Source organism: Malaya genurostris, chromosome 2 (assembly GCF_030247185.1).
Source record: "Malaya genurostris strain Urasoe2022 chromosome 2, Malgen_1.1, whole genome shotgun sequence".
NCBI classification, from domain to species: domain Eukaryota; kingdom Metazoa; phylum Arthropoda; class Insecta; order Diptera; family Culicidae; genus Malaya; species Malaya genurostris.
In genome coordinates this window covers 2,190,017-2,214,171 of record NC_080571.1, presented here as the reverse complement: position 1 = coordinate 2,214,171, position 24,155 = coordinate 2,190,017, and the positions used below count along the sequence as shown (strand labels likewise).

Below are 24,155 nucleotides of genomic sequence, written 5' to 3'. Positions count from 1 at the left end.
CATCAATCTGTAGGTTTTAATAAGAGCTTTCAAATAAAAATCATCGAAAAAAATCGAAACCCTGATTTTTTTAATTTATTTTTTTGGTTCATTTTGAAATTATTGAAAAAAAATCATTTTTTTTCAGTGTATATTTTTTAGAGTGCCCCATTGATTCCCTACAACTTCTTCCTGGACGCCATTTTTGTACGATGAACGGTTTCCGAGTTACAACGATTTGGAAAAGGCAATTTTTGTGAAATGCAAAATACATACGCCCTTTTTAAAAATCAGTCGTCAGTCGGATTGACCTCTCCATCGGTTCAATACTTATGGTTTGCCATACTGAAGCCATGTGTAAAGTTTCATCCAAATCGGAGAAGGTCTAGTCTGATGATCTGCTAAGCATTTCTGGAATTGCTCAGATATAAGATTCATGCAATTTGCTACCCTTAGGCAGCTTACAAATTTCATGAATTCATTTTTAAGTAACTGAAAAAAATTCTAGGCAGTTCCTGAAATACATTATTCTACTTTTAAGCAACGATGAATTTAGCACGAAACTTGTTCTGTACTTTCAACTTGTTAAAAAGTCCTTTTATTTAGTAACTGCAGTCTGGTTGCTTGAATATCGACTTGACGGTAGCGATATCTAGATGAACTGTCGTCGATAGACCTTCAGGAAGGCATGAAGAAGAGGAACTTACTAGCTCTATAATCTGGTAATCAACTTGAAACAACTTAATACCGATTCGATACCTCTTGGAACACAGTGTATTATTCATAGTTTGACTACATCAAAATCAAAAACATCGTAAAAGCAATGAATTTTCAGTGAAGTGAAAAACCCGATGTAGAACATTTATTGCTTGAGAAAAGCAGTATACATTTTTGATTGATAATTAGTATATTTCATTTAACACAAACGTTCACAAAACATTCACACTAAAACAGGTGCCAAGGCCATTGTAGGCTCTGTAAATAATTAAGAGAATAGTTTTCACTGCGGTTTACCACTAGAAACGCACTAATTTTTGCTCCCGAAAATTGATATTAACCAGAAATAAGTTTATGACTTTCAAACAAAAACGTTTATTCTCGGGCATTGTTTTTAATTTGAATGAGGTCATTTAATCATGGCCTAGCTGAGATACATTCCTGGTACCATGCATAATTCACTGCGATAAACACCCTCAATAAAGGTAAGAACTTTTGTTAACACCTTGCTTGTGGAATTGCAATCTTAATTAGTTAATTCGCCGGTTTGGGAAATAAAATTACAACTCAATTAATCAACTTTTTTTGCTCATTCCGCAAACTTTTACCATGTTTCTTTAAATTGGTTCTATGTGAACCGTTCCTACTCAATAGTGCGCACTCGATAGTGCGTGTGCTCGATGACACAACCATGTTCGCACTTTAGCTTACCTTAGACAAACAACAAAAAAAGGCCGACTAACCAACCGGTAACAGAATCGATTCGATACTGCGATCATTGGCTTAGCGCCAGAAACGATCGTTATCTGAGTTATTATGAACGGTAATAGTAACCGTTACTGGAAACCTATTCCGTTCGAAAACCGCCATAGCACTGGTCAGACACTAGTCGGACGTCGAACAATAACAATAACTAAACAAGCAAACAAAACAAATTGATTGCGATAGTTTGAGCGCGTCCACGACTAATCTCGGCCTATGGATGAGAAAATACCGTACAGATGCACCGATACTGCGAAAAGGAGAAAACTCATTTTCGATGGGGATTTTTCAAACAACTCAATCAACTGAAAGTGCATTCTTCGATCTCCGAAATAATCAAGATGGACTCAAATAGTTCACCCCACTTCGAATGTATCAAACTCGCCCGTTTAAAGCCAACAACAATATCAAATTGTTTTCGTGTCTCATCTGCAAAACACCCGTCCTCGCGGATCGTAGCAGTCACTGACTTTGATAATTATAATTTTGCCCCAGAAGCGCATTCATGTGCGAAAATTTGGCTGAACATGGCATGGCGGCGATATGGCAACGAAATAATTACGACTGGTAACCTCTAATTTCATGTGCGCTCAAACTAAGCTCCCACCGCGCCCGGTTCCAATGATTTTTCGTCGTTCAATAAAGCACCGGTCGACCTTCCATGCGTGTGTTAATTTACAAACGACCGATGGAAAACCATGGTCTACTATGTTTGTTGTTTTATTATTACTTCTGTTCGGTGCAAAAGTTGCATTTAAGTTCTGTGGAAACGACGCGAAACTATGTAGGGTAGCTATGGGGGGTTGGCCGCAGCACGTGGATGCAGTTTAAGACGCACCGGTTTTTTTTGGAATGGTGAAGGCATATGTTGAATGTTTTTCTGTAATTAATAATTTGTAATCGCCCTCACCACAAGCTAGAAGAAAAGCTAGATAACTAATTCAGCAATATTGGCCGATACCTTTTTTTCTGTGTGGTCTTGAAATCAGTTTTCGCTTTGCGGTAATTGTATGTTAAATAGCAAATTTTCCTTCGTTTTCTGAAGCAGGTCTTTTTGTTGTGTTTAATTGTGTAAACATATAAGAGAAGAAAAAAAAATAAACGCTCTTTCAGGGCTACGAATTGCGGTTATACGGGCTAGACCGTGTGTAGTAAGACCTGGCGTAGTTTAAGAGTATCAATTAAAAATGGTCAAACTTGAACGGAAAGGCTGTAATTATTTGGCACTGCTTATTATTTTGCATTTTCTCTGCAGATTGGGAATATCCACAATTTACATTTGGTACATTAAATTTGTGAACACTCAAATTCAATTCTGCTAATGGATGCAAACGGCTTTGTTCGGGAAGCGGCAATTGGTTAAAATATTATAAATCAATGATTGAGGCGGAGTCATATTCATACAAGAGAATTTCATTGAACCGTGCTTTTCTAATTATAGTGGTGCCGAGATTAAATGTTTCCGAAGCTTCACGAAGTCTGATCCCGGCATGTAACACTGCAGAGTCTACTTTTATGAAAAGGGTTTCAATGATTTTACTATTCGATTTTTCCTTAGTTGCTTGCTATCAAGTAATAACTAAAGTTTAGGCTCTTCGAGATCATTTCAAATTGTATAGAGTACTTCTAGATTACTAAATCTGGTGAAATCACTTGGGGTGATAAGTCATTATTATTTAGTAGTGATCGCCAATATTTCAAGAATCGCGGTTTCAAGGTTCGTCTCTGTTTTTTATGTATTCTTAATTGTAATATGTATTTCATTTAAATGGTTAAGATTTAAATTTGGCGTTCAGTCACAAATCGTGATTTTTTACCACAATTATATACATGATTTGGTTTAAGAACAGAAGCTATAGGCTTATGAGGAAAGAATATTGTGTTTTTACTGCATTTTTCGAAATTTTCCGTTTTTTCTGTTAATTACCGAAAATATTGAAGCTTTCCTCCTGTGGCCAACAGACTTGTATTGTCACAGAATAGAGATTTCTGACAACCAACGGGTAGATTTGGAGAATAAGAAGTAAAAATTCAACACATGATTGAAGCTAAGCTCGAACCTGAAGAAACAACTGCCCCTAGGGGGAGCAATTCAGATTCATAATTATTATACGATTAGTTGAATAATTTTAAATCATTTTGATCAAATAGTTAAGAAATTGGTAGTCGGACCAGTTTGCCATTAAACCTTTGTGCCAAACACTGTAGAATGTTTTTCTATGTCTAGAAGAGCAAGTCCAGCGAAATGAAGCAGAAGATTTATTTGCTTTAATCATGTTCGTTATTCTAACAAGTTGACAAGTAGTTGAATTTTCAAAACTAAATCCGAACTGCTCTGGAAAAAATCAAAATTTTCATTTGAATGAGACATCTATTTTACTAAGATATTTTTTGTTTCAAAAGGTTTACCTATAGAAGAAAGTGACTGTTCGAAAACTGAATGTTTCTACTGGGTTTTTATCACCTCCCTGCTACGGAAGCTGGTTCCTGACACCAACGTATTTTGCTTTGGTGGCGTTGTTGTCGACAATAGGTTAAGCTACGTTCATACCATTTTGAAGCGCACAGAATATAGTTATAGAAATTCGAACCTATACTGAAAATCTCAAAATTTTCAATCTGGAGCAGAGAAATCAAAAGTCGAAGAGTTTTTTTTATCGGCAACCGTTGAATAATATTATATTATTGTCTTGTATATGTTGTAAAAAAAAGTGTATAGTTGCACTTATATCGTAGAAAAAAAGTGATATCCTATAAATTATCTCTGAAATCATCAGAGTCATTCCATTGAAGTTCCTGCTGTTTATTTGTATTTTTAATGAGCAAACGAATATTAGGAAATAATTTTAGAGTTTAGATGTTGCAGAAACACTTAAATTATCCATTTCTTCCTTGCTACGAGAAGATCGTCAATTTTCAATCAGTTTTATTACATATGAATAGTGTTATTGTAACAGTAGTCATCTAATTAGTGTGTTATTTTGGGTGTTACTTGATTTTCAATCAGCGAATTGTGAACTCACTAAAGAAAAGTTCACTACTGATTTTTTGCAAACGCGATTCTCACTGAAACTGCTCTCACATGTCTCAAAATCAGTACACGGAACGACCAAAATTAGCTCTGTGCCTAATTCGTATTACTGTTTTTGAATTAGTTGATTTTAACAACAAAATTTCCAAAATAACTATAAAATTAGTTAAAATTGAGAATTTACTCTGCTGAAAAAACTTTTATTTTTAGAGAATGTGTTTAGTTAGCGAATATCCTGGACACAAACCAGCAATATTTCAATCCAGTACGAAATTCTCATTGACAACAAACTTTGTTATTAAAATCAGTAAAATTGTTTCTATTTATCTATCACCATCATTACTGAAAGACAGGACAAAGAAAACAAAAATGAAATTGGTTTTATTAACAAGTTTATTAGCTAAAAACTTATGAGATTGACACTTCTCCATTAAAAAGCTAAAACAATCCATTAAAAAGCTAAAAGGGACAGTCTTGTTGAAACTGCTTGCAAATTGTTTAGATGTTTTTCGCATGTGTTACGATATATCCATATATAAATTTCTAAACCGGTATGTAAAAATAACGTAAACTGTTAGTGGAAAGTGTATTTATTCAGAATTTGTGCGTATTTGAAGCGATTGTGCGTTAGAATGATTTTAACGGGGAACAGTGAAGTGAGTTTCGAATATTGCACTCTAATTGTATATGTCAAATGATGTTTTTTGTATCTTCCAACCTTCTGGGCTACGCTATTCGGTGTACTACTTGTATTCGGTTTTTGTTTTCCGAGTGCTCAAAGTTTTCAGTGAGATAGTCAATTTCGCAAAGTCGAATAAAGAAAACAACAATTGAGAAGAAAAATTTTCCAAAAGATGTTTATGTTTCGCTTATGTCTTTGTCTTCAATACAACATCGTATTTATACCTGCCAATATAGAAAAGATAATCGTGACTGAATTTTTTTTCGGTAGTCGTGTGCCATCTAGTGGCTAGTAATCATTACGGTGATAACGTTTTTTCGGTGACAGAGCGCCATATAGCTGCAAATGGCAGAAACCAACTCAACCATTTATGTTGGTTGAAAACAACGTTTTATTTCTCTAATTCAACTAAAAAATTAGTTGAATGGATATGAAGCGTGCCTTAGCTAAGAAATGACAGCACGTTTAATTGGTGAATTCAACTAAAAAAAATAGCCATTTCAACAAACATTTTACTATTATTAAGGGAATTAGAATTAAGAAATCAAAATTAGCAAAAGTAAGATTTTTTTAGTTGTCTCAAAAAATAACTAACTAAAATCAGAAAATCAACTAAATTTTTCGCCAAAATGCTGATTTCGGTCTTTCCGTGTAGTGAAAAGCTCACTAGCGAACATTCCTCTCGATGATGTCTAAGAAAAGCGTTCGCACATTGAATCTAATAATTATGAGATTTTAATTTCAAACAATACTTTACAAAAACTACACACTTTTTGAAGCATTGAGACCCGTTATTGGAGCTAGGTAATAAAAGCTCGAGTTGTTCTCTGTGAATGTTCTCTAACAATTAGCAAGCGCCTAATGTTAATATCGAATAAAACATACTTTTCATAAAGATTCGTAAATATTTGAATGGCGATTAACCATTTTTCCAACTTGCTTTTATCAGAAGGAAACCTAGCGAAATTTTGTGATATTATCACTAATTTTCCTCCAGAAACCATTGCTAGCAGAAATGATTTGCTTATAATTACCTGTGGCTGAAAACGCCATCTTTTGACTCAGGCTTCGAAAAATTTGCATAGCAACTGGCAATTACATATTCCATTTTAGAAATTATTTAAACTGTAACTTTCCGCAATACTTTTAAATCACTGGTTTTCAATACCCAAATCACTGGAAACTCAGTTTTATCACTCTGGCACTGAAAACTCAAGCCAAAGTTAATGTAGTCAAACCCAATATTAGTATAACTCTAGTCTTGTATTCTCTATAACCAGTTATTCAAATAATTTTTGCATGAGAAAAGAAATTTATAGTTTATTACAGTTTGATTATATTCAGTCGAAATCGTTTGCTTATATACACTCTTACCATTCGCTACCTAATTTTGGGTCAAAACCAACATAAAATCAACTAAAGTGCATCTCCCCGATTTTGGGTAACGAGTGATGACCTCAAAATTTAGGTAAATGTAGGTTTAGTACAAGTGTCTCTATGTTTCAAATATCTCAAGAAAACCTTCCATAGTTCACTACATGCTAGCGTTAGTCAATATATCTGATGCCGGCTAGTTGTGTGACGAATGCTGCTTAAAGTAACACAAATCAGTCTCCAGTAGAAACGTACCACTGTTTTGAATCTATCCCGACTTTTACCAGAAGATAAAGATTTTACAGCTTCGGTTCGGGATGTTGCTTTCAACAAGAATGGTATGACACGTGAAATACCCCGAGCATGCATACTAGTAATGTATCTCTTATATCTTATAGCTCACAACTCGAAATCTTTGTACTATTTGTACTGATAAATTGACTCATCCCAATGAGATGCTTAACTGCGATTCGCAATCATTTCATCTTGTATCTTGTAAACCCCAGAGACAAAGCTGCAATTTCTAATTCGAGAAATAATTCTACTGAACCACTTTGCAAATTGAGATGTCTATACATGTAGTGATTGGTTTTATTAGTTGATTAAAGATGCAGCATTTTATCACAAGCGATACAATCCAGATTTATGATGCTTGGTTTGGAGTATAATCACCAAGATCTCAGTTTAGCTTCTTATCAATACCCAACGGAAACGACTGATGCATGACACCCAAGTAGCGAACATTGTTCTTGTATTGTATTTCTTAACTTTTCTCGCAACGATTGTTAAACTGAAAAAGCGCACTTTGTTTGATATGTTTCAATGCAATAATATTTGTTATGAGAAAACCTGAAATGAAACTGTTCAAATGAACATAGTGTACAGTCAGTTAATAAAACCGAGGTAGAATATAATCCTTACAGGTTTTTGAGTTGGTTTCACAAGCAGTAATACGAATAATTTTCACATTTGTTACGAAAACACGTGAAATCTCTAACATATCTAACATATCCAACAAAAATAACTGTTCTGTAGCAATCGTGAAACATGCCAATTTTAACATGTTTAAATTGCTACTTCGACATTAATGAAAATGATAATTTGCGAAAAAAAAACCTTTGAAGCAGAACCCGTAATCTTTTTCAAATGAATAGTAGGATAGTAGATGTGATGAAACGAAAACTTGGAAGGCAATTCAATTATACAAAACTCATTCCGCACGCAAATTGCAAAATGCCGTCCCTTAAGACCAATCAGTTCGCATATTTTGAATAGCTATACAATCATTAATTGTAAGTAAATTATACGATTTTGGAAGCCTTCGAAGGTAAGATGGGCAAACTTCAAAACCTAACTAACTAATGGTACTAAATTACATTTCTCAAAGCAAAGTTTCGAAACCTAGTATGAGATTCATCAAGTCGAATCATCGATTTGATTTTCTGCGATAATTGTCAACTTGCGATTCTCTCTTTGTAAATTCCACACAGCGCCGATCATTGCAAAACCGTATCAATTCTGGTGAGAGCCATGAAATACTCAGAGTATGAGGTGGAGCGAAGGAATGTAGAGAAATTCTCACACGGTTCATGCATTGAGAGGCATCGAGATCGAATAGCATCATCTACCAGATTGATAATGTTGTGTACAATGTAGAGAAATATCGTGCCGCTCGGCAATCTCCAATGCTGGTTATCTCATTAGTAAAGTCGCAATATTTTTTTGCCGAATTCTCAACTTCCAATCAACGAATTGTGATAAAAACGGATACAATATCTTTACCTCGGCCCTAAGAAGCAATGACGCTAAAAAATAGCGTTGTAGCGACGAACGTTGTGTCTAACGAACAGAGACAGCAGATTTCACTCTAACTAATGGAATATGAGATGGCGTTACTGGAGCTAAGACTTCTGGCGGTGTCGAGTCTAGAAGTAGCTGCCGACCTGCAGTACGACCAACGACTTTTAAAAATTATTATCGTTTTCGCGCGTTTTTATCAGTGAATTATTTGACAAAACTTGATGATTGGTTTGAGCTCTCTTTACGTCCACTAATAAGTACCCATTGACTAAAACAATGTTTTTAACTAAAGAACTAGGCGAAACAATGCGCAAATTCTATGAATCGTTGAGTTTCCAGTAATTAGATTCATAGTTAGATTTACACTCCTATCAATGCAAGAAAAATAAGATAAAACTAAGAAGTGTATCGAAAATAGGCTATTCACAAATTTTTCTTTCAAATTATGATAAAAAACGATATTTTATTAAAACTAAAAATTGATCCTTCATTGTACGAGGTTAAACTTGAGCATAATGAAAACCGGATGAAATTTAAGTTATTCCTTCACAAATTTTCGAACTTTTGATCGAACGCTCTTCATGAAGTTCCGGACAAGTGTTGCATTGCATTTTTTGGACGCTTGAGCCCAAATTTTTTTGAACTCCTGCATGTTCCCAGCTGCCTTATCAGTCTTCTTGTACACTCTCTTCACGATTGCCCAGTAACATTCGCTGGGTCGAAGCTAAGGGCAATTAGGTGGATTGATATTTTTCTCAACGAAATTTATACCCTTTTCCGCAAAACAATTGAGAGTGGTTTTGGCATAGTGAGCCGACACTAAATCCGACCAAAACAGTAGAGGTGTACTATGCTTCTTATATAAAGGCAGTAATCTTTTCTCGATCGATAGATTTCTGCATTTATAGTTCTGGTAGTGTAAAAAATGGTTGACTTCAAACCACAGGAACATATCACTTGCCATACCAGTACCTTTCGACCGAATTTCTCCACTTGAATCGACAGTAAAGTATTGTGGACCTGGAAGAGGTTTTGAGTCCTCCTTTACATAAGTCTCATCGTCCATCAAAACGCATGCATCCGGACACTGCAAAAGACGCGAATACAATTTCCGGGCCCTTGTTGCTGTTCGCTTCTATTGTTCTACACTTTGTTTCGAGATTTTCTGTTTCTTGTAGGTCTTCAGGTGATTTCGCCTCTTGATACGCTGGATCATTCCGACACTCGTTCCTGCTTTTTTGGCCAAATTACGTATTGACATTGATTTGTTCTTCATGATTAGAGATACACAAGCACAAAGAAGTAAACAAACGGAAGCTAACAGCCAAACGCACAGCATGCTGTGATCTGAGAATAAAAAAACCATCACAAATATATGCGTACAACACGTACAACACAAATGTATGTGGATATCTTATTTTCGATACACTCCTTAGTTAAAGTTCAATCAAACAGAAACAGAAACATGATTTGAGTGAGAGACCGTTATGAACTGTTTTTAGTGAAGGAATATAGTTCATCAGAACCTATCTAAACGACGTCAGACCAGATAAAGTATAGCAGAGTACAGATCATCCAACTAGCCAAGTCAGTTGGAACAGAAGAATGTGCATTGGAATGTAGTACCTGGACTTTGTCTTGCTTCAATATCAAATAAAGATCCGCTCCTCAGTAGTTTACCAGCAAAACCCAACGAACAACCGCAACTTGGATAGAGCCGGGTGTAAATAAACGACATAGTAATAATAATAATAACTTTACCAACAAAATCGCATAAAAAAACAAGCACATTTGATGCTCAACACGACTATTTCTAGCTAAAATAGGAAAGATTTCTGTATTATAAAATTAACACTTGTTTAAGGTCAAACAATTTAACGATCGATTTCCAATCATCCATTTCCAGCATAAATTCTGAAAGCATTAGACACTAGTATTTAAATATTGTTAGAAATGCAAACGTTTCCATCGACTGTAATTTATGGTGAACAATGTACCAGAAGTGAATGTTATATATTGACTGAATCTACTTGTAAGAGCATATTTTCAAGTCTAAGGTTAGAGGTGAATGTTCATAATGGAAACCAAGGATCCTGTTCTAATGGGTCCATTTTTCAGTTGAGTAATTTGTTAATGGACCAACTTACCATTTAGAGACAAAACAATACACGGTGATGTTCAAAAGCAGTTAGTGTACGATGTCTAATACCTGTGTTTGATTTATACTTTTAATGAGGTGGTCCTGTTAGTAAAATTAAAGGGAATTTAAAACGTAATTCTTCAGTAAGAATTATGTAATTGCCTTTAAGACTATTTTTCCATGTTTAATATAAGAATGACACTTGTACTGACATTTTATCGCAAGAGTTCTTTAACAAACGAACGTTTTCGAACGTTAGCAACGATGAAAGTGTAAAATGATACCGTAATTGTAGAGAACTTCAAAAATAAACGAACGATGTTAAATAATTGAACTGCAACAGGATGGTGTCAACAGTTACGATATCCCCAACCTACGTCTCCAATGGCATCCACAAAGTCGCACAAAGCCTACTACTATATCGATCAAACAAACCTTCCGTCGCTTTTCAAAGCACAGTTTGCTATGAACCAATTTCGCCAACGCACATACATCACCGCGGTATTACCGAATCAACCATCATCGCAAGTGTGCTCGGACTCGCTTTTTCTGCTCATTACCTTATTAAACGGTGAGGTGTTTGTACAACAACAACACACGTCTTGCAAACATAGCGGTGAGGAAAGAAAAGTGCAAGTGAAATCTTGGGAGAATTGTTACCCTGAAGACGCTGCCAACGGAAAAAAAATTCGACAATCTAGCAGGCAGAAGAAAATAAACAAGTGGCAGCAACCCGCGAATCAGACGACGAAAGAAGATCAAGAGCCTCATTAGAAAGGTAATTAACTTCGATTGTCTTTTGCACCTTAATAGCCGGCGTCTCGACGATGCCGCCGCATAAAGGTGCGTATAGTTGGCTATGCTGATGGTATCTGGGAGAGGATGGAAGAGGCGCAGACCAATAGCCGTGAAAAAGATGAATGAAACGTGCATCGTGACGCAGCCTCGTTTAACCCTCGGAGGTGAGGCGCGTTTTCCACGCGTGTCCATCTCCGGCTGCTCGGCCATCCATGGAAGTTGACCATCAATGTCAACTTCCCTCTCTGAGCAGCCTAGATAGCCGTGTAGTGTCGGTAGCGGTTTCCCAACTGGCTAAGAATAACGCTACGGTCCACCTGTACCGGTGGTATAAGTCCACCAAACAGGTAAGCCGTGTGGCATCCGGCGGAATTATTTTTTACCAAGAATTGATCCACTGGTTTCCTGTTCCATGTCGTAAAAGGCCACAAAAATAGGAACTCCTAAGTCAAGGTGTATTTCCGTGCCGATGGCTGAATGGCTGCAGGAGGTTAAACAATGCAGTCGTGAACGGAATATCTTGGGATTTTCCCTTACTGTATTAAGCGAAGCTCTGGCACAGTGGACGACTTCTTTCTTCGCAACTCGTGGGATTTAAATAATTAAAACATTTAAAAAAATCCTTACATGGTTCGCTATAGGCGATTATAAGCCAATATATTTGGTTTCTTGTAGTTGTTGTACGATAAGTGCTGAAGGTGGAATGTTCGTTACTCTGATTGATAATGGTTAGAGTGGCACAAATCAATCTTCAGCATAAACGTACAGCAACTATGAATCTATCCAGACTTCTTCAAGAAGGTAAAGCTTCTATAGCTTTGGTTCAAGAACCATATTTCCAAAAGGGAAACTTCTACGTTGGAAAATTGTTAAACCCAGTCTTTGTTGCCTTCAACAAGAGCGGTATGACTAATCCACGTGAAATGCCTCGAGCATGCATACTTGCAAATAGTGCTCTCGATGTTTCTCGCATATCGGAGCTCACAACTCGGGATATTTGTGCTGTCACAGTTGGTATGACTGTTGATGGCATAGACAGGAAATATGTCTATTGTTCGGCATATTTACCGCATAACCAACCTTCGCCAAGCGATGACTTCAAAAAGGTTGTATCATACTGCTGCAAGAGTGATTTACCGCTTGTAATCGGCAGTGACATAAATGCTCACCATATCATATGGGGCAGCACAGATATAAATTCGAGAGGCTCTGATATGATGGAATTTGTGAGCAGTACAAACCTGCACATAGTCAATGCAGGAAACCGTCCAACTTTTGCGAGATCTGGAAGAGAGGAGGTTTTGGACGTAACTCTCTGCTCTGATAGAATTGCGCATGAGTTGGTGAATTGGCTCGTCTCCGATGAGCTCGAACCTTCGTTGTCTGATCATAAGTACATCTTCTTTGATCATTTAAACGTTAAATTTGATATTATCACATATCGTAATCCCAAATCTACAAACTGGGACCTCTATGAAGAGGGCTTGGCGACTAGATTTTACGGGTACCAACCAACAATTGAAACCCCAATTGATTTGGAAAATGTTGTCGACGAGACAAACTCACTCATAGTTGCAGCATATGAAGAGGCTTGTCCACTTCGGATTGTGCGAGCTACTAGAGGAACTCCTTGGTGGAATGCTGAACTTGCTAGACTAAGGAAACTATGCAGAAGAGCTTGGAACCACCGACGCAGAGATGGGTCGGAGGCATTCGTGTCGGCTCGAAGGGCTTACAAAAATGCTCTTCGATCGTCTGAGCGAAGTGGTTGGAAAAGCCTCTGCACAAATGTTTCTAGTCTCAACGAGGCTAGCAGATTAAATAAGTTACTTTCGAAGTCTAAGGACTTTAATGTCAGTTTCTTAAGAACTTCAGATGGTGAACACTTGTCTGATGAAGGTGATGTACTTCACTATCTTTTTAACACTCACTTTCCAGGATGTATGAATCCATCACCGACAGCTCTTCCCGAGACTTTTTCAGGTAGTTACGATTCTTGGGCCCTTGCTCGAAGCGTTGTGACGATTGAATCGGTCAAATGGGCAGTTGAGAGTTTTGCTCCGTACAAGTCTCCTGGAAAGGATGGAGTTTTCCCAGTGTTACTGCAGAAAGGGTATGAACATTTCAAACATGTTTTGAAGAAAATACTTACTTTTAGTCTTGCGACTGGATATATTCCAAGAGCCTGGCAGGAAATAATTGTCAAATTTATTCCCAAAGGCGGTCGCGACACTTATGAGGAAGCGAAGAGTTTCAGGCCTATCAGTCTTAGCTCATTTCTTCTTAAAACAGTGGAACGCATAGTCGATCACTATATCAGGAATGTTAGTTTGGGCGTGCATCCGCTACATGGAATGCAACATGCTTACCAGCGTGGAAAGTCCACTACAACCCTGTTACATGATGTTGTGTACAATATTGAAAAAGCTTTCTCACAAAAGCAATCTTGCTTGGGAGTTTTCCTAGATATTGAAGGTGCCTTTGATAACGTGTCTTTCAATTCAATTCTGGAAGCAGCCCGTGGTCATGGCATACCTTCAAGTATCACAAATTGGATACACGCAATGCTTAGCAATCGACTTCTTTGTTCATCGCTTCGGCAAGCAGAGATTAGAAAACTGAGTGTCTGTGGGTGTCCTCAAGGTGGTGTACTATCCCCACTTTTATGGAACCTAGTCGCTGATGGTTTGTTGAGGAAACTTAATAACCTTGGATTTCCGACTTATGGTTTTGCCGACGATTATCATATATTGATGACCGGTATAAGCATTAACACTCTCTTTGATTTAATGCAGCAAGCCCTTCGATCTGTTGAACAATGGTGTTGTCAGGTTGGATTATCTGTAAATCCGGGCAAAACATCAATGGTGCTTTTCACTCATCGTAGGATAATCACAGGAGCTCGTCCGTTGCAGTTCTTTGGTTCAGAGGTCACTGTGGTCGATCAAGTTAAATACGTCGGGGTTATTCTTGACTCAAAACTGAATTGGTCTGCTCACATTGACTTCAGAATTAAAAGAGCTTGCAAGGCTTTCGGCCAATGCAGACGAGCTTTTGGAAAATCATGGGGACTCAAACCCAGATATATTCATTGGATCTACACAACTATTGTTAGACCAATTTTAGCATACGGATGTCTTGTATGGTGGCAGAAAGGAGAAGTCGCGACAGTTCAGTCAAAGCTAAATCATCTCCAAAGGATGGTCCTAATGGCGATGACAGGAGCATTCACGACAACTCCTACTGCTGCTCTAGAGGCGCTACTGTGTATTAAACCACTACATGTGTTCCTAAAACAAGAAGCATTATCTTGTGCATACCGTCTTAGGGTTACAGGGCTTTGGAACAGTAACCCATTAGATTATGCTACCAGCCACACTCGCTTGTGGTCTCAAATGGTTACGTGGGATGAGTATTTACTCGCTCCTAGTGACCTAACTCTCACATGCAGTTTTCCTTTCAAAACATTCAATGTGAGCTATCCTCTTCGTGAGGAATGGTTGTCCGGTTGTCTGGAACGACAACTTGATGAACACATAGTTTGTTATACGGACGGTTCTCTGTTGAATGGTCGTGCTGGTGCTGGTGTCTACTGTCGTGAAATGAGGCTGGAGCAGTCTCATTCACTTGGTAGATACTGTACTGTGTTCCAAGCAGAAATCTACGCGATTCTGTGTGGAGTACAATCGGCACTTCAGCAGAGGACCTGTGGTAAACGTATTTATTTTTGTTCCGACAGTCAGGCAGCCTTAAAAGCACTCAGTTCGAATGACTCACGGTCTAATCTAGTGATCGCATGTCGAACTCAAATCGAGGACCTCAGCATTTCAAATGCTGTTTACTTCTTATGGGTACCCGGCCATTCTGGTATTACTGGAAATGAATGGGCTGATGAGTTGGCTAGAGCTGGTGCAACGAATAATTTCGTTGGTCCTGAACCAGCTTTACCACTTTCAACTAGTTGGATAAAGCACAAGATTCGTTCTTGGGCTGCATCCAAACATGCCAGCTACTGGCGCAGCTTGCAAACTTGCGCTCAGACAAAAGCATTTCTACCAGATTTAAATCTGAAAATGTCAAAGTGTCTACTGCATTTCTCCAAGCATCATTGCAGTATTCTGGTCAGAGCTCTGACTGGACATTGCAAACTCAATTATCACATGGCTACTATTCAACGTGCTGAGTATTATTCGTGTGATTTGTGTGAATGCGATTACGGTACTTCATATCATCTGATATGTAACTGCCCCGCATTGACGCAGCTTCGTATCCGGGTTTTTGGTTCTCCATACATGGTTGAGTCTGTGTATGCGGAGCTAAAATTGAAGGATATTCTCTCGTTTCTCACCCAATGTGGTAAGGAGCTATAGTCAGAAGGATTCATCGTTCTTCATGGAGTGAATGAATCCTTTCTGTATTCACCTTAAATAGGGTTTAGCAGATTGTTTGGCATCCTTTAGGGGGTACCGAATTTACTTCTGCTCGTACATACTGCGAATCGTTCTGCATTCTTCCGGGAGTGCAGAATGGTGTCGCTTTTGTAAGATCTCTAAATCCTCTCGGGGGTTGGAGGTTTTATTAACAGCAGACTGTTCGGGACCTCTTAGAGGTTCAGAATTTACTTCTGCTTCCACCAGATGTGATCCCCAGCAGATTGTTCGGCATCCCTTAGGGGTGCAGAATTTACTTCTGCTTTTATGTGTTTTTGTGTCGTCATTTTTTCCCATCCTCCTAGTCCAACCCTTACCATTTCCTTTCAATCCTTCCCTCTTATATATCGGGAAAATGATGCTAAAAACAAATTGATGGCAAGGCACAAATCTCCAAATATCAAGGGGAACGTGCCATTTGAGCCAATTTGTTCTGAATAGCCGTGAAAAAGATGAATGAAACGTGCATCGTGACGCAGCCTCGTTTAACCCTCGGAGGTGAGGCGCGTTTTCCACGCGTGTCCATTGTTGATTTTTCACAGCCTGACTGTAACGAACGGTGAATGTGTTGCGATCTTTTTGCTTCCGGTTTACTGATAGATGTATTACTCGGCATTGTTTCCGTCCAGAGTGGGATTGCAGCGGATTTCACTGAATCGAAGCCTACTGTTTGTGTTGATTGTCATAATTTTCGGTAGCAGTCATTCTGTTGACTTTGTGTAACACCGAATCGATTGTTTCAGCTGGCGCATGCTTCGATTTTAAAAGAATATGTTTTTAAGCCTAGACCAGCTTTTCCCAATCTGTGGTCAGCGAAAATGAGGGTATTTGGGGGATCGTGACTCGTTTTTAGAAAACAACTTTTTTGCAAACATTTTTTTTTCTGACAGTACGTGATGTTGTGTTGCTTTAAATTTGAAACTTTTCCATTAATAGAGTTATTTTCGAAATAGAGTGTAAATATATTTTCATCGCACTAAATTAATTTCTAACGTGGGGGTCCACGGAGAACTATTATGGTTCTAAAGAGGCCTGCAACATAAAAAGATTGGTGCCAACTCTGCCGTTCCAAATCTGACTGCCTTATTTATATTCAAAATCTTATAGGATATGGAACAATTGTGCGTAGAACGGCAGAACTGTTCTAGACCATTTTCAAATTTCACACGTAATCTTAATCGACTTTTTAATGGTGGAACGAGTTTCATACACCAATCGACTAAATCAAATCGTCGAGATCAAATGAAAGGTCTTGTGGTTAGTTACAAAATTCCCAAATTTTATCCGAATTCTACTTCCGGTTCTGAAATAATAGGGTGATTAGTGCAAAAAATGAAAACATGTGCACAATTTTCGGTAGAACCAATTTTCACAAACTTTGGTTGGGATCCCAAGAAAAAAAAAGTACGGTGTGTTATGTCAGAGACATAACTGGATGTCGTGAATACGAAGAAAACTGACACTCTTTTTTCATACTTCCGAATATCAATTAGTTGATCCACACAATCGATCAACTGTGCAAGTTTTCCCATTTTTCACTACTAGAATCTGAAGCGATACACCTAAACTAAAATACAGATTAGTTACATTAAACATTCTGGCACACAAATAAATATTACGAAATAGCCAGTACAGTTATTCAAGATAAATTAATGGTGGTTCTGAAGAGAACGTTTGAGATAGAGAGTGACGAATTGAGATCGAACTCCGATGGTTACCGCTGAATTCCGTCACCTATTTCTAGGCTGACCTGTTGTCCGTGGGTGCGATACTGATATGTGTTGGAGTCTCATACTTCTTCCGCTTGCTTGTATTTCGCTTGGAGATACCTCGATCGCGCCATAACCAACATGCTGACAACGACAGCCAGATTCAAAATGAATGGCTTCTGAGTCGGTACTATGCATTTCATATAGCGAATCAGCATATAGTTCTACTACAAACTACAACTGATTGAAAAATGGGCTAGTATAGTGGAGTAAAATTTCGCATAACTGTTTGGATGTACAATTATGGCTCTGAATAGTAACATACAGAATTTGGATGTCGATTATTTTATTTCGGATTTGAATATTTCAGTGAAAAAACTATCAAAATGTTGTACGGGATTAATTTCTGACATTCAGAAGGGCCAAATTGTGTCATTCTCTAAGATATTAAACACTGTTTCAATATAAACGATTTTAAACACTGTTGCAAACTTTGCACTGCGAAAATTGCGCAAAACTAATCCAATTATCCTAAACTACATTGATGGATTTAATTTCCGATTTACAAAAAAGCAATCTTTAGAAAACATTTTGAGCCGTTAGAAGGGCTGATTTTGCATAATGTTCCCCATTTTTCCATTTTTCGTTGTATTTTGCTCCAATGCAAACGACCAGCAGCAGGATGATGCAATCGATCTTCTTTGAAGAGAAACTGGCTCTGCGACCTGTGCGTTTGAGGTTTTGTGCCACGAAAAAGGTCTCCGCTTTCATTGCCGATTGCTCCACCTGACGACCGAAGTCCAAATAAAAGCACGAGCTGAGTGTTTCACGCTTTATACTTTGCAGTTCCGTCTGAACAGAGATAATTTAAAATATCTGCAGGCAGGCAGCTGCAAAAGTCTGTATATCTGAACAAAAGTCTGCAGTCAGCCAGTATGTCTTGCTGGCAGCAATTTCTCGATAAAGTATGACATTCAGAACTGACTTGGCGAACAAAAAAATAAATACGAGGTAAATTTTGAAAAGGCGCCCGTAGTAAAGTAAGTTGTATTCACGACAAAAATCAAAATTTAGTTTTAAATCTGACCTCTGGTTCCGGAGCTCACATAGTTGTGTTTTTTTTTTGCCTTTCACATATAGAAAGGCTTTGAAATCACTGTAAAAACCGACTTTTGAAGCGACCATTCGACTTAGTACGTCGAGTACGCAAAATGTATGTGAGTGTGTATTTTTTCATAGAGAGCAAAAGTCAAATTTGCAAGCAGACACCTGAGAACATAACTCAGGGAGTTCTTGCACTTCTTCTTCTGTCTAAGTTCAGTTCTGGCGGTCAATGTCAATTCTCTGATCATACCGCCACTTCTTCTGCAGCCCGAAGAGTACCCGCCTGACTACCGACCTAATTCCATGTGCTTTCCTCGCTAGACATCTCTTCAACGACGTTATCGGCGAAACTACCCTTTCGGTGAAATTACTTTCGGCGAAATGACATTCGGCGAAGTGGCCCATTCGACGAAATGTCATTCGGCGGAACGGCTTTCGGCGGAATGGCTTTCGGCGAAATGACCCTAATCCCGAACGATTATCTTTATTCGGAGGTGTGAAATAAGTCTCTGATATTACCCATCTGCCATTTTCACATTAAGAGTTCTTTGTGAAAGTTACGACTACAACACAAAGCCCTGCTTCAAACCAAATTGGTTCCTACGGAGAAATTAAATAAATAAAATTCATCAAAGGAACTTTCCCCTTTCCAGTGCTCTCACTTGGAATCGCGCGTCATGTCCAGCCAACCCAAGATGGCGTCCGAGGTGGGGGCCGCCGAGCAGTACGAAATGGAACAGTTGGCCGAAGCGGAAACTCAGCGGCTGCAGAAACTACTCCGAACACTGGAGATTGAGCGGGGTACTTTCCAGGACACGAAAAATAAAACCCTACGCAAGTACCGCGCCAATGTTCGGCTGCTTGAGAAGGAGAAACAGCAGCTGCAGATGCAACTGGACTGCGAGGAGAATGGGGTTCATTCAAAGCGAGAAACGGAACTGGAATCCGTACTGGAGACGTGTCAGGAGCAACAGAAGAAAGCTAATCAAAACCTTAAGGCTAAAAAGGAAGCACTGCGTGAACTCGAGGGACACATTAAAAAAATTCACCGAGAAATTGCAGAGATTCGAAAGAACGAAGTTACCGACATTCGGTACAACGAAACGATAGCGAAGGCACAGCGGTCGGTCAAGAAATTGGAGAACCGTCTAGATGTAGTGAACAAAAAGGCTGGAATAGCCATGACCGAGAATACCCAGTTGAGGCAAACGATCGATCACATGCTGACGGAACGGGCTACATTCAACATAATGTGGGACAAGTTGGTTAGTAAACTTAACGAAGGAAAACGGTACATGATGGACTTGATTGATCAGGCTTCGTCGGCGTATGATACCCGAGAAGAGCTCTGCACCAAGCTGCAGATTCTGAAGGACAAGGGACAAAGCGAGAAAGTTGCACACCTGCAGGAGATGAGAGAACTGCAGAGAAAATTGGATCACGATGCTAAGCTGCAGGAATTTCTGGGCATCAAAGGTCAGTGTCGATCCAATGCAGAGCTGGAGGAAAGAGAAGCACAGAAAAGGCAGAAAATGCTGGAGAACTTGGAGAAACAGTACGCCGAGTACGAGCAAATAATGACACGAATTATGTCATTCTCTGGAGAAGATGATATTGATCGGTTGGTGGCCAAGTTTATCAAAAAAGAGGAAGAGAATTTCGCTCTCTTCAACTACGTCAACGAACTGAGTCATGAGGTTGAGACATTAACGGAGAGTGTCCAAGTACTGCAGGACAAAATAAGTAAGTACTTGCCTTGAATCTTTGTATTTTCATAGGGCTTCAATATATCGAACTTTCATATTACATTCAAGCCGAACAAATTGCTATTAACGAGTCGAAGGAGCACTCTCAGGACGACAACATCGACGCGCTTCGTTTGGAAGAAAAACGAAGCATGGATGCAGCCGATTCCGCCTTCGAGATCAAGCAAGAGTGGGCTGTTAAACTAGACGAATTGCTTCGGACAGCGGAACGCATCTATAAGTAATCAGTACTCGTATACATCGGGACGAACAAATATTCTAATCCCATCGATATTTATAGGTTACTTCACTGCGAAGAAGCACCAATTTTGAACTTATTAAACAACGAACGCCAAGTCACACTGAACAATGCCAAGCTATTTCTCGGAATTATCGAGCGGCGTGTTGCCAACATTATCAGCAACGTCAACTATGTCGAACCGACCACCAAAATTCTGGGCAAGAAGGACCGGGTACCCAATTTCAACGTGAAAGACTCGGCCAAGGTACGAGTCGAGAGGGGTTGAAGGAAACTCGCGTGTACAGTTTTTTGTAAATTTGTATCGGAAAGTATTCACCACGTTTCAATTCAATTAATTGTCGGAAAATAACTTTAGAACTGTCAAAAACAGGATTATTTATGACTACTCGACTGTCAGATTTTCACCAAAAGTGAAAATCATTCGCTAAATGGTTCACAACCTTAAGTACGATTCAAATGATCCGTCAGCTTAATTGAATGCATTCTTATTAGAGGCATTCACACACAACGTCATTATCACGTAACGTCCTAACGGCCGGCTCGTGTGAACGCTCCGGTAAGAAAAGAACTAATTTTGACGTTTCGGTGATGGTGACTTGTACTTTAGAATGCTGAAAACAGAAATCTTTGGTTAGTGTAGCAAAAAAAAATGTAACTTTAAGATCCAATTGTTCTGAAAATATTTATATAATCTTCTACGCGTAGGAAAATTGAACAAAATTTGTAGTATTTTGTAAAGCAGGATTTGAATTGATTTCAATCTGATGCATTTTCATTTTGCGCCAATTTTATCGACAACAATGATCATGGTTTAATTTGATTCAAAATCATTGTACACAGTGTCGTGACTTGAACAAAACGGGACAGGTTATTAAACGATGTTTAGATTGAACACATGAAAAAAAATCAGTTTTCACATCAAGTTGATTTTGTTAAAGCTTTACCTGTCGAAAGCTCAAATAATTTCGTAGACTATGTTTTAAACAGTTTATCAGCGATCTAGCTTTTTTTTATTTTTCACAATTTCAAATCAGAGCTGAAATTTGTTTTTTTTTGTCATTAGCTTTACCTGTCGAAAGCTCAAATGAAAATGTAACCAGCCAACATATTTTTCAAACCGGTTTGCAGTGATCTAGCTTGACCTAACGCGTCATTCATTAATTTTTGTGACCTGTCGCACGAAGGACTGCATCTCTGGTTATCGGTTTGGCTGATACTTGAAATAGTTTGACCTGTCGCAAACTTTTCTCTTTTACCGGTCCCAATCCTTTCATCGGTCTGATTTCCTGAAATCTGACTTTGGACTTTCATCGTTATACTTACATTTCGGGAGTTTACGGTGCTGCGCCATTGTCGTGATTTTTCTTGGAATTCTGATATCCTTTGTTCATCCTTTCAATTTTCAGGAGGAAAATGCACCCGTTCTTCATGGAACTCGTCGAGTCAATCCTGTCATTTTTTTTCTTTCTGCTTTCAGACTACTTAGATTGAGATTTTGTCTGTATCGCAATAATTACCGTTGTTTTATAGAATTTAGACTACAATCTATAAATATGCTAAATCTACGTTGTCTCATTTAGTAAAACAATATAATTATTGCTTACAATATTATTTGAGTTGTACTTGGATTACTAAGTAATTCAATTATTATAATATTTATTCCACGATGTATATTTTTTTCATTATTCTCTTTTGTGGCTGGATTATTCTACCACACACAGTTCGAAAAAATCTTGTGATTTTACGTCTTATAGGACACATAATATTCAAAAACATGTAAAACTGTGTGATGTCAAAAATCACATGGCTTGAAATCGAATGAAATAAAAAACAAAAGATCGATAATAACAGCGCGACTTGTACCTATTAATGTGTCTTTATATCCGTTTTAATAAGAGGTCAGAGGCCAGCTCTTTCTGATCATGTTTTCAGATCACTTTTTGTTGAAGTTGTAGTGTTACACGCTAAATTCAAATCCTTAAAATTAAGGTAGTTCTACACTGAACGAAATCAGAATGCTGATACAAGCACGCCAGTTAATCGACTGAGCCACAGTCCCAAGTAACACCTGTAACTTGTTCATAATAAAAGAAATAAAACAGATGCTGCATAATGGTTGCATGACAGACATAACGAAACAAATCGTGTTATGATGGTGACAGTTAAGTCAAAATAATGTTACGAATTCACATCTCATCATACTAAGTTACAATTAGTTTCGATGTGACTTTTCGGTAACCTAACTCTTACGACATGTTCGCATTGATTGTTCTTGGTTGCCAACAGGTCACTTATGTAAATGGCTATCATTATTCATTAAATTTCAAAAAATGCATTTTTATTCATTGCGTTTGGTCAACTGATTTAACTTTGGTATACGAGAAACTAATATTAATCGCAAAAAAATTCTATCTGAAAACATTTCGACTTTTTAGCTCAAAATTTGATATGACGAGTATAAAAATATGAATATTATTTTGTATGTCAATGTTATAAATCCCAAAATATCGAAGGCACGCACGTTTTCAATAAGTACAATGATTGACTTCACTGTAAATATAGAATATCGCGTAGATTTTGAGTAGATATAGTGAGTATAAACAAGATTAAATTCAATATTTTAGTTATGAGTATCGGACGCCAATATTTGGTCATAAATGTCGAATGGAAATTGTCAACAAATTGCAACTTGACACAAACTTAAATTTTCTGTTTCATGGTGACTGATGTACGCGCTGGATCGAATCAAATATTCGATTCTGAAAACTTGTTTGGCAATCCTCGGTAAGTCGCACAAGCTCCGCCTCTTACGCTTTTCAGGTTACATAGCAGTTATAATGCACGTTGCAATGTTTTCAACTTGTTCCATGAATTTGTTTCATATAAGTTACTGTCATGAAAGTGTAATAACGTGTGCTACTTGGGGTAGCACATAACAGTTTAATGAATAATTGATACATATAATTACACTCGGAGCTTGTTAAATTCTGCACGAATGGAATATTGCGTCATTTGACAAGTTAAATAGTTATGAATGGTATCGTTTGTAGAATTATGTCACTTGTAAAATTCTAATATAGAATATATATAGGAAAATAGATGTATTCTCAATTTGGAATATTTAAATAAATTGTTTGAAATTCTAATTGAAAGAAATCAATGTTTTTCCTCTATTCTAGCAGAATATTCTTCGACTATTCGAATTTCAATCACAGATAAACAAAAGTTCACTGGGGAATGAATATAGAATTTTGACAGCTTCTTTAGAATACATCAGCGTTTGAACCACAACTCTACCTACATCTCGAACTGTCGTTAGAAGGTCAATTACCTGCCAAATCACTTCCGGTGTACGCACGTTGATTCGCGGTGTAAGTGCGTTAGAAATTCGATTAATTCGCGAAAAGGAAAGAAAATTCGTGCTGAAGTGGTCATGTGACTACAAACGAAACCGCTAAATGTTAATTAAACAAAGAAAGAAGAAGCTTACCAAATGGATTCAAATTGCTGAGATTCAGAGCGCTGCCATGTTCGAGCCCCGACCTGAAAGGATTCTTAGTGTCAGTAGGATCGCAACGATTCTGTACGCGTATAGCTCTTGGCTCCTGGAAATTTTTTTCTG

The 24,155-nt window shown here is 38.0% G+C and overlaps 1 protein-coding gene across 1 annotated transcript; it reads left to right on the top strand.

The window, feature by feature from the left end:
• The first annotated feature begins 10,990 nt into the window (after positions 1-10,990).
• On the top strand, positions 10,991-23,588 carry LOC131430801 (coiled-coil domain-containing protein 63). Its single transcript, XM_058596014.1, has 4 exons — positions 10,991-11,263; positions 19,180-20,269; positions 20,341-20,512; positions 20,573-23,588. The coding sequence occupies exons 2-4, from the start codon at positions 19,204-19,206 to the stop codon at positions 20,796-20,798; spliced, it is 1,464 nt and encodes a 487-aa protein (XP_058451997.1). The 5' UTR covers positions 10,991-11,263; positions 19,180-19,203; the 3' UTR covers positions 20,799-23,588.
• Positions 23,589-24,155: the final 567 nt, after the last annotated feature.